General features: G+C 37.5%; 1 protein-coding gene across 4 annotated transcripts in view; it reads left to right on the forward strand.

The window, feature by feature from the left end:
* quo (quattro) overlaps window positions 1-8149 on the forward strand; it is a 33601-nt gene extending 25452 nt beyond the window's left edge. Inside the window, exons 9-23 of one of the 4 annotated variants that reach the window (XM_053683587.1) lie at window positions 170-268; window positions 370-518; window positions 759-897; window positions 1040-1162; window positions 1459-1653; window positions 1781-2793; window positions 3222-3471; window positions 3624-3713; window positions 4487-4717; window positions 5299-5469; window positions 5641-5818; window positions 6632-6748; window positions 6900-7163; window positions 7304-7518; window positions 7597-8149. In XM_053683587.1, the coding sequence (XP_053539562.1) occupies window positions 170-268; window positions 370-518; window positions 759-897; window positions 1040-1162; window positions 1459-1653; window positions 1781-2793; window positions 3222-3471; window positions 3624-3713; window positions 4487-4717; window positions 5299-5469; window positions 5641-5818; window positions 6632-6748; window positions 6900-7163; window positions 7304-7518; window positions 7597-7632 (3270 nt within the window). In that variant the 3' untranslated portion in view covers window positions 7633-8149. The remainder of the gene's footprint in view (window positions 1-169; window positions 269-369; window positions 519-758; window positions 898-1039; window positions 1163-1458; window positions 1654-1780; window positions 2794-3221; window positions 3472-3623; window positions 3714-4486; window positions 4718-5298; window positions 5470-5640; window positions 5819-6631; window positions 6749-6899; window positions 7164-7303; window positions 7519-7596) is intronic. The other 3 variants (XM_053683586.1, XM_017479918.3, XM_053683588.1) reach the window with 3 other exon arrangements.
* Window positions 8150-12138: the final 3989 nt, after the last annotated feature.

Below are 12138 nucleotides of genomic sequence, written 5' to 3' on the forward strand. Positions count from 1 at the left end.
ATTGACTCACTGCGATGTACACAAATAATGCAAGTGCTTCTATCAGTCCTGCTGCTTTTATTTAGCTGTTCTTGTTATTTTCATTGGAGGCACCAGTATCAGGAGTCACTGTGTGTGTGTGTGTGTGTGTGTGTGTGTGTGTGTGTGTGTGTGTGTGTGTGTACAACAGAAACTGTTCCTCTTTGAGATGGACCTTCAGGGAGCAGCCTTGTTATTACAGAGTGCTATAAGAAAATTGGACAGTAACAAGAAAACTGACATGGCAGAGGTACCAATGGATACTGGGCTATTTTCTTCAAATCTATAGCATAATATCCTAGGCTAAATGTACTCTATAATAAGATTTATCTAATCAACTCCATGCCACAGGATGTAAGGATGTGTATCCAAGAACAGAAGAGCGCCATGAAGCAAGTACTTGAAGATAGACATATGGTCACGCTTCAGAGGGACGGTGGTTCTATACTAGCCAGAATGCGGAAGGAAGAATATAGATTTGCTCATTCTGAAGACTACAGGTAAGCTATTGTCATCTTATTGAAGTACTTTTATTTTTTAAATTATTATTATTATTATTATTATTATTTTATTTATTTTTTATTGTATTTTTTTTTTTTTACAAATGATGGTACGCGCAATGCTAGTGCGATAAATTACAATGTGCTTTCTCTCTCTCTCTCTCTCTCTCTCTCTCTCTCTCTCTATCTATCTCTCTCTCTCTATCTATCTCTCTCTCTCGCTTTCTCTCTCTTTTACAGGGACTCAATGAAGGCTGTAATGTGTCTGTATAACAAGGTGGAAGAAGGAGTCCACACTCTGGTTATGAGGTCCAACCAATCACTGCAGCATCTAGATCATGTGCTCCTACTGAGGGAAACAGAGGAACAATTTAACACAGTGAGACAACAACACTGTAGAGCTTAATTCTCTTATGTAACATATGACATAGGCTCTGTACATTTTCTTTATGTTACCTACTTCAAACAATGTGGACAAAGGACGAATCTGTTTTCTCAACTAGAATTAATGTAATTCACAGAGTAGAGAGTGGTGTGAAGAGGAGGCTAGGAGATGGCAGAGGGACCTTGACCCAGCAGAAGAAACCAGGGAGATACTGGAGCAAAGACATGCAGACATTTGTGCTGTCCTCACTCAGGCAAAGGTAGAATAAAAAAGATCTGTTCCTTTATACATGAATGCAAATGCACACACCTAAGGTAACATAAACCATGTAGGGACTTGGCATACACAGGATTACTAAGCGTTAAATTTTCTAACTGAATGTATCATTTAATGTGAATTATGGCTCTAAATGAATGTTTTCTGCAAGAAAAATGAACTGTCTGTTCAAATTTTGAAAAATGACTTTATGGTATTAGATTAGATTTAAGTGGAAATTTATTTGGTTTGGCATTTTGCCTGTATCTAAGAAAATGCTTTTTCCCTCATTTTTCAAAGGAGAGAAAAGAGAAAGCAATGTCATTGATGAAAGATGTGGAGAGAAAGATCCAGGGAACATGTTATCCTGAGACGGATATTTTCCATATTCACATGACAACATTCAAAACCAACGTGGCAGCTTTTGTGTTGCAAGCTGAACAACATAAATCTGACCTGGAGGCATTTAAACGTCTGTTTAATTTCTGTGAGCAGGTTAGCACAAACCTATGATTACTTAACACCCTGAGAGGTGATTTATTCATTTGCTCTATACTGAATTATAAAGCCATAAAGAAACACAAGTTTATGAAATAAACTCAAATTCATCTTTATTTGCCAGGCCTTTACTCTTACCAAAGAATGCAGTCATTATCTGGAACACATAGAGATGGGCTGCTACCCAGAAACAGTCAACATAAGCAAGCTGAAATCTTTTCAAGAGAGATTTAAATCCTTTTCACTTGAGCGCTTCGTGGAGGAGAAGAATACCACTATGACTGAGAAACATCACAGAGTGATCCGTGTGTGGAGTGAGGCTTGTTCGGCGTGCCAGGAGGTCAAGAAGACGCTGGAGGAGAAGCTGCTAGAGTTTGATAGAAAGCAAAAGCTACAAAGATTTGTACAGAGAGATGAAATAATGTTGAAGAATGAGGAACTCTCTTTGCAAACTCCTACTTCCTGCCTAACCAGCTTATCCTCGGGTAATGTTAAGGCCCAGTCTCAGCAGAGTGAAGCTCATAGACAGACACAGATTCAAGAGAGTCATGCTAGGGGTAAATCCGTAAATATACACAAAGATTCAGTCTTTGCAAGCATCGTAACTGCGAACTTAGTAAAGTTTCCACGTGAAAACCATAGTGAGACTGATCTCAGGAACGTTGACCTTGTTGGCAGGGGTGAGAAGACTCGAGCGTTAGGCCGATCCCATAGTGAGGGCTCTTGCATAAGAAGCTTTGATCCTATGTTAACTGGGCCTCCATTATCTGTGTGTCAAAAAACATCTACCAGCAAACCCAATATGTTGCTAGCTGACAGAGAATGTGTTGCATGTCATCAAGGCAGCTTCTGCTCAGACTTTTCCAATATGAAACCTGAATGGATCCAAATGGATAGTGAAGATAAGCCAGTTGTCACTCTGGATGACCAGGATTCTCAAATATCTCGGCAAGAGAGCTTCTGTTCTAGTGTGTCCAGCCCAAGACAGGGCTGGATGAAAGAGGAGAAAAGCAGCAGGATCCACCTGGATGATAGAAATTCAGGCTACTCCTCTAGAGACACTACAACTCCAGATGGACTAAAGGATACCTCAGACTGCAATGCTTCCTCAGAACTGGAAAACAGCAGTAATTTACTGTGAGTAATCAAGAGAAAAAATCCAACGTGCAAGAGCAACATCTGCACACACTTGAAGCAAGCTCCCATTTGTTTTCAATATACAATCTGTTCTGTTCTCATTTATTATAAGTGATGATGTCAAGTACTGGTATGCATCTTTATATTGTTCATTAGCAAACATATGTTGTTGATTAAATGTAGAGCATGTTTCAAATGGCCGCACATTATGGGAATTGGGGCTTGTTTTTTCAAGTTTGGGTATTTGAGACATCATAACAACATGACACAGCAGAGGTACTCCATGACTAGAATAATACTGCTATAGAGTACCAGTCACTTTGAAACCATTACTTTTAATGTAACTCTGACCCCAAAAAAATAATGCAATGAATGACTTTAAATTGTGAAAATGTTTGACTCTTCATGTTGCTGTGTTGGCTGGGCAGTAAATTGCAGCACATCATGGAAGAGTTGTTGCAGACAGAAAGAGAATATGTGAAAGCACTGGGCTATGTTATGGAGCACTACTTCCCAGAACTTGAGCGCCAAGATGTACCACAAGATCTGAGGGGACAAAGAGGAAGCATATTTGGAAACCTTGAAAAACTCAGAGAGTTCCATCAGCACCACTTTCTCAAAGAGCTAGAACTTTGCTTAAGACACCCTTTTCGTGTAGGACGATGTTTTCTACGACATGTAAGTAAGTTCTTTGCATATGATCCACTTAAAACACAGAGTCCTTAATATTACTTTCAGCATTCACAGTGGTGTCCTCCCAAGCCATCATTATGTTATTTGTGTCTGTCTCTCTGCACTGTGAGACTTACCCACATCTTTCCCAAATCCAGAAAGAGAGTTTTGGTCTCTATGCTCTCTACAGCAAAAATAAACCTCGCTCAGACCACCTGCTGATCAACCATGGCAAAGAGTTCTTTAAGGTAAGAGGTACGAAGGTGCTCTAAAAAGGAAATGATACCCATAAAAGACACATGTAAAAACTGGTGGCTCTCTTATATTGTAGGAGCATTTTGCTCATCTAGTTTGCGTCCACTTGTCCCCTTAGAGGGAAGTGCCACTCCAAATCAATATAAATATAAAAAATTAATATATAAAGTTTTTCTGAATGACCACATTTATATTATGATGAAAATTTCTATTCTGATGGGCATGGTCTCTTCCAGGATGATAATACTCAATCCACAGAACACAAGGAAAATGGTCTAATGTAAACAGTGTAAATAGTATGCTATGGCCTTTACAGTCACCAGATCTAGACCCAAACATGTATGAGATTTTTGAGTGGGGTATTCGACTACACTATTTCTGAACTTCATTAAAACTCCAAGGGTGGAAACATCTTTTGCAAGGATACTGTTCATACCTCCAGCATTGTTCCAGAAACTTGTAGAATCTCTGACATGGTACATCGGACCTCTTATGGCAACTAATGATAGCCTAACGCCTTAGTAAAATGTTATCTTGTTTTTTCCTTAATTTGCCACATCTGTATTTGGAAACATGTTCTTGATAAAATAGCAATAGCATAAAATATGATCTTGAACGGTTTTCTGTGCTTCATAAGTTATATCTAATAAGCCATCAACATAATGTCTAAGTAGAAGAAATGCCTTAATTTGTTGATTTCCCCATCTGTTCCTTTACTATGTAAATCCATACACACTGTGTTATACACACTTTTTTACTTCTGCAGCAGAAACAGCAGCTGCTTGGAGATAAAATGGACCTGTCGTCATACCTGCTAAAGCCAGTGCAGCGCATCAGTAAATACAGTCTGCTTCTGCAAGACATGATCCAGGAGTGTGACGCAACGTCACAGAAAGCTCCTGAGCGAGCCGAGTTACAAGCTGCATTAGAGGTCATCCAGTTCCAGCTTCGTCATGGCAACAACCTCCTTGCTATGGATGACATCCAGGAATGTGATGTGAGTGTGGTGGATTGGAAAGAATAGTTCATCTTTAGGGGGTCAAATTTAAATGGATTAGAAGTTGGCACTGCGTTACAGATAAATTTGTGTTGCGACTTTCTACTTTTTAAAGAATGTTCCTCTTTTAAAGTATGATGTGGTAAAATTATGGGAAATAATGAAACCTTGAGATATAATATTTACTTATTAATATTTGGAATTTGGAACAAAAATGCTATTATGGGATTGGTGGTTGATTATTTTGTAATAATTTAAAAAATCAAGTCGCAGTACAACACATCACTTCTGATTGATCTCGAGTAAGAATGTTGTGGTCTAAGCTGCACTGAATAAATAAGTCTTCTAAAAGTACACCCTTTTCCATAACATTAATTTTACTCTGTACAGTAAACATATGACAACACAAGATGCATTAATAATACATCTGGTTTTTGTATGGTGTTGTGTTTGCTGTACTGTGATGGACTTTTAGCTGTGTGTTAGGTGTTAAAGGATATTTTTATTACTACTAAGACAGAGTTGAAAATGTTCTGTACTATCCTGAATATATTTTCGACTTATGGACGGTATCTGTGCAGGTGAATCTTAAGGAACAAGGGCAGCTGATTCGCCAAGACGAGTTCCTGGTTTCCTTTAGGAAGAAGAAATATTACAGACATATTTTCCTTTTCCAAGATCTTATCCTTTTTAGCAAGACCAAGAAGACAGAGGTTGGGAATGACATATATATCTACAAACAGTCATTCAAGGTAATCACCCTATATACATTACATCCCTATGTAGATTTTTTAAATATCACTCAACGTTTGTCACACACTGAAGCAAGATACAAATATCTGTCCAAATGCAACTACATGACCTTTTCACTATTTTTCTCTATATATCGGCTTCTTTTTTTCTGTATCCGCTCCCTGTTGTAGACTTCTGACATTGGGATGACACATAACTGTGGTGATAGTGGGCTGTGCTTTGAAATCTGGTTTCGAAGGAGGAAGTCACAAGACACATACACACTACAGGCAAGAAGTTATGAAGTGAAGGAAGACTGGACCAAAGACCTGGAGAGGATTTTGTGGGAGCAGGCTATACACAACAGGGGTCAGTAGACAAGGTTTTTCTAATTTTGACAAATAATTTGTCCCTGTGTCTCACTAATTACATTGTGCATTAGAATAGAGTAGCATTTGGTTTACATTAGGATATAACCACTTGGAGCAATGTAAGTATATTCTGTTATTTGATATTTAAAAAAAACAGTGGGTAGCATTGTCACCTTATAGCTCTAGGGTCCCTGGTTTAATCCTGAACTCAGGTTACTGCCTGTGTGGAGTTTCTGATATCTTCTCTGCATCCATGTGAGTATCCTCTGGGGTCTCTGGTTTCCTCCGATCTCCTAAAAACATGCCAGAATGTGGGCTGGCTACTCTGAATTGCTTTAGGTTTAGCTGAGTGTGTGAATGTGTGTGTTTACTGGGCCCTGCAGTGGACTGGCGTCCCATTTAGCGTATTTTCCTTCCTTGTGCCTGGTGTTGACGGGATAGAGTCTGGATCTGACCCTGACCAAGAAAAAGCGGTTACTATGAAGGAATAAATGAATTCTTGAGATAAAAAAAAAAAACGGTCTTTGCCTCTCATAGACCATAACAGGCATAATAATATACATTTGGCAGAAATGGGCACAACAAAAGTACATCTCCAACACTTAGCTATTTCATGCTATTATTGAATTTTAAAGGTAGGATATCCCAGAAACTCAAAAGTTTCAGCAGTACAAAATGTTAAAAGGAGCATTATCTCTTGGAAAATTAGTTGCTCCATTTTCAACAAAAAAATGTGAGGATATTTCCTATTTAGATACATTAACTTACTGTATAGCTACTTAATGGATTTTTCATGGGATGCTTTGCTCAGAGATTCGTATGCAAGAGAGAGTCTTCATGGGAATTGGATGCAAGCCTTTTATGGACATTAAGCCCAGTGAAGCTGCCATCTGTGACCGTGCCATTAACTGTGCTCTAACAGGACGAGGTGAAAAGCAGCATATCCCTTATGTATTAACAATAATATTGACATAATGGATGATAAGTTGAAGGACTACTTACAGTACACACTATGTTAACAAATCCAAATAACATATTGTGGTTGTATTTCTGTTTCTGGATTTATTTAATGTTCTCAGACTGTAAAGCACCTGTTTTTTCTGGGATACCAGACACCGAACAAGGATTTCCTGTCCAGAGGCCGAATTCTACTGGTTCAACCAGCTACGTGTCGTCTTGCAGCCACTCATCTTCATCCTCTTCCTCGGGGAGAGGATCTGTCTCACCTGTTGGTTGCCACATTGGCCTTAGTAGAAGAATTGTTTCTGTGTCTGACCCTGGAAGATTCTCTAGTCCAGGAGAGCATGACTTAGACCAGGAAAACGTCAGGCAAAATCAGCTTGGTAAGGCATTAATAAAACTATATATGCTCTGTGGCCACTTTCTATCATGATTTATCCTAAAAGGCATAAAAGCAATCTTACTTGTGTCAGAACACCTGTACACTGAACAAACGTAGGTAATTTTTATAAATCTGTTCCAGTGGACAGTTCAGAATCTTCAGGCGAGAGTGTAAGTGGCTTCAGCAGTTCTGGCTACAGTTTCCAGTCGGTGATTGCAGGAGAACATGAGGTGCACTCCTTAGAGGTGTCTGACACTGGTCTGGGGAAAGCATGCCCCCACAAAATAGAGGACCACCAGCAAAACAAAGACAAACCTTCTAAACCACAAAACCAAAAGAGGGATCAACCACTCAAGGTGAGTTTTTGTTTAAAAAAACAAACTATATTCTATATGTTCTAGAGTCTATATTTATTGTTCATGGAAATTATTCAGTTTTTTTTCATTCACAATGCAGGTTCAAGGGAATAGTCACATGGGAAAATCAACTGAAGTTTGAATAGAATATTATTTTAACCATGGAGCATTATGGACTACGTAGAACTACCATATCAACTTGTAAACTTTGTAAAAGTACATGCTGGTGCTTGTTCTCTCAAAATTACAGGAGGATGCTCTCAGTCACCACAGATAGTTTTATCCTGGAGAGTGTGATTGCAAAGCTGAACAACATACTATTTATTATTGTTTAATTTTTTTTTTTTTTTAAACTAGCAGTTTCTTCTCACTTGTTTGCAGTACATAATTTTGTACTCTATTTGTTATCCAAATTGTAAGCTTATCCAATGTGACAGTTGTTGTGATTACTGTATGTATTTTGTTTTTCCTTTTATGTATGAGCTGAATGATGATTTCCTGTTTCCCGTTAAATGTGTATATGCAGTATTGCAAAAGGGAGTAAAAAATACTTATAATTTTTGTAGATGTACTTGGCAAAGGCACTGTATATGTCTGAACGCAAACCAAAATTAAAAATCATCACTTACAACCTGGAGGGTCACACTCTATTGGAACTGTAAGAAAGATGAACTTTTGTTTCCATTCTTGACATGATTCCAGCAGTAAAGGTACACATTATACTGAAAATATCAAAAGCAGGTTATGAAGCAAAGTTGAGAGTTTAACAAGCAAACCCAAACTGACTTCATGATGGTTTATAACGTGTAGACCAAGCCAAAAACTATTATATTCTAATATATTCAGAGAGAAATGGTGAAAAGCAAAAGTTCTGGTATCTAAAGTGGTTCATACCTTTTACATATGTTAAAGCTCCAACACTACAGGTGAATCCATGTGTATAATCATGTATTTGCATCTGGTTGGCAGATAAGCTCAGTTATCCCTGTCGCACAAATTCAGAATACATAACTATCAGAATGGTTCACATATTTATGTTGCAAAAAGAAAAAACACAAAAAAGCACTACTTGAAAAGTGTGATTTGCTCCTTCCAGTATGAAATGTTTCATTAATTATCAGAGAACAATGGTAAACAGTGTAAGGTTGGCCCTGGGGCCTCATTTATCCACCATGCATACTGTACCATGCTTAGTTTTGTGCATAAATAGTACATATACATGTTTCTACACAGAATGTGATTAATCTAATTCTTCTTGTCTGTGAGGATGTGCGTATACAGTATTTACACATACTCTTGACTTGTCAATCATATCAGCATAACTGAAGGAGTAATTACTGATTTCCATGCAGAACACATGAAATGTGAGGTAAACTTATACAGTGGAGGAAATAAGTATTGGATGTATCAACGTTTTTTTTCAGTAAATATATTTCCAATGAGGCTATTCACATGAAATTTTCACCAGACATAAGTACTAACTCAATATAAAGAATTCACAACATTAAAGTCCATAAATAAAGTTATTTGTAATAAAGTGAAATGACACAGGAAAAAAAGTATTGAACACGTTAGCTGAAATTTATTTAATACTTAGTGGAGTAGACTTTGTTTGTAATGACAGCTTCAAGACGCTTCCTGTATGAAGAAATTAATGGGCCGCAGTATTCAGGTGTGATTTTGGCCCATTCTTCTGAACATGTTTTCTTTAAATCTTGTTCAATTGGATTCAAGTCAGATGACTGACTGGGCCATTCTAATGCCTTGATTTTTTTTCTGTGAAAGCAATTGAGAGTGTCCTTTGCTGTATGCTTTGGATCGTTGTCCTGCTGGAAGGTCCACCCATGTCTCATCTTCATCATCCTGGTGGATGGCAGCAGATTCTCCTCAAGAATCTCCCGGTAAAGGGCTCTATTCATTGTTCTTTCAATTATATGGACTGGGATGATGCCTTGCTTAAAGTTTTGGTAAATGCAACTTTGTATAGGGAGACATTTATAGAGAGAAATTGAAGGCATATAAGTCTCTTGATGAGTACAACTTTGCAATGTGTGGACACATGCAAGACATAAATGTTTCCTGATCATAATATCAAGGACCATAGACGCAGCAGATTTTATGATTTTATGTGAGCTACTCAAGTTTGTAAAAACTATCAATTAGGCAGATAACTAGTAATTCAAGTCTGTTTAATTCTTTGTTAGCATGCCAAGGTCTGATATCACTAATATCATAGTTAGCTACTTAAACCAGATGAAATGGGGACTGCAAAGACTTTTAATGAGCTCCTCAAACCAATTATCCTTTGTAATTGCCTGTAACCACAACTGTCTTCTTTTGGTTTGGAAAGGTGTCTGATTCTACAGTATACAGTAAAAACAAAGATGTTCATGAACACTTTTCTGATTCTGACACCCAACAGCACAATGCAACATTTTAGAAAATAAATTCTAGCTGTGCTCTTAAGAATCAATATAGACTCTCATTTTATTCTGCATCTATGGGGCACAGCTGATATCAGCGTGCCGTGTCTTACTCAGGGGTCTATAGCTAACATAAAGTGTTTGATCATCCTATATTGTCAAACGTGTTTTTAATTTTTTAATTTTAAAATACTCCACCAAACCAGTAATTATACCAGAATTCAACTGTAAAGTTTTTCAGGCAATTTCTGATGATATCGCAAGTTCCACAGTTACCTGATCCGCATCCCCTGCCCAATTTGCACCGCACATGCACGGCTCAAATCGGGCAGGGAATGTAGATCTAATAACCACATCCTCTTCTCTATAAGCACAATTAGACTTACAATTCATGTGGTAACAAGGTACGGTAAAGCAGGTACTTTCAAAACCAATCCCTGTATAATAGAGATTTTTTTTGTATCCCTGTTTAACAGGAGTTAACACCATATAAATGTTGATAATAAAGGCTCCACACATTTTTCCAAAACATACAATTAAACTCACATTCTGTACAAGCAACATCGCAGGACACCTATATAGAGAGATCAAATTAAAACTTGTCTAGGACACATGAGAAAGCAGGCCAATCAGTCAGTTTCTTGTTGGACGCGACCAAACTGCAGTGCAAATGTTAGTTTCAAATGTACACATTTCACTGCAAAATGATTCTTCTTTTTATTATCTTCCTGCAGAAGGATCAGTATGAAATGTCATGTATAACATTTTCTAAACTAGTCTACCAACATATTCCACACCCATAATATCTACTGCAGTGGTCCACTACAACAGCAATGAAAATAACAGCCTTTTTTAATAAACTGCTTTATTCTGTGGAAATGTGCGTGATTTACTTTATATATTACTTCACTTTATATACATACATAGGGATATTATTTTTAAGTGCCAATTCCACATTCATAAGAATTTCCAGTTATCATTCCCTGCAGACTAGCTGTACCTATAAATGTATTGTCTCACTCTTTTTAAATGTATGTGCTAATTCAACCATCTTTGCTATACATCTAAAAGTGAACCTGTTGAAATATGAGCACTAAGAAGACTCTAATATGGTGTGCTGCATGCATGTAGCCTCCAATACAACTGGCCTGTAATCAAATGTACTGAAAATAAGTTCTCTATCTATAATGCACAACAGTTGCTGGACATCAACACACTAGGGAGTGTGCTGTGGTCGCAAAAATGCACTGATTAAACAGATATTTCAGAAGGTTCAGGATGCTTTGGTAATAGTGGTTTCTACAGACAATGCTATAGCCAATTTACAAACTAGAAAAGAAAAGGCATCAAGAGAAACAGAAGGCCTGTATTTAGCATGACAAAATGTCTGCTTGCACTCTACCCATGTAATGTAACTAATGTGCAAAATTAGCATGTAGCCTGCATGCAACTATACACATATTGTAGGGGCTAAAGCAAACAGCTGATTCAGAGATTTGACACAGCCAAGTTAGACACTGTATAGTTATGGTTAGATTATGTTTGATGCACTGGTACTATTTCACATTGACCGTTCCTTAATATGATATAATGATAATGTCAGAGGGTATAGTTTTAATTGAATGTAAGGTTTATTACACTTGGAAGTGGCACTTGCAATCTGTTTCATTTCGCTTGTATAATTTCATGTTCATTATACAAGCAAAACTTTCCTAAAGGGCTCCACACCTCCTTCCAATAACCTGCATTATATACAAAAACACACACACACACACACACACACACACACACACACACACTCACTGAACAGAAGCACACTGTGACATGTTTCCATATCTTAATGTTATATTTACAATGAAACGACCTTGGATATGAATAAAAATATATATCAAACATAACATAATATTAGTTTAGTTTATTGATTTATAAAGCACATTTAAAACAACAGATGTTGAAACCAAAGTGCTGTACAAGAAATATAAAACAAAACAAATTAAAAGACTAGACAAAAAACAAAAAAGGACAAATGAAAAATTTACACCCTCAATCAAAACAAAGAATACAAATTCAGTGGTGGCTTGGTGGTTAAGGCTTGGGTTACTGATCAGAAGGTCGGGGGTTCAAGCACCAGCACTGCCAAGCTGCTACTGTTGGGCCCTTGAGCAAGGCCCCTCTCTGATCCAGGGGACGCTGCATC

This window comes from Ictalurus punctatus, chromosome 11 (genome assembly GCF_001660625.3).
Source record: "Ictalurus punctatus breed USDA103 chromosome 11, Coco_2.0, whole genome shotgun sequence".
In the NCBI taxonomy this organism is placed as follows: Eukaryota; Metazoa; Chordata; class Actinopteri; order Siluriformes; family Ictaluridae; genus Ictalurus; species Ictalurus punctatus.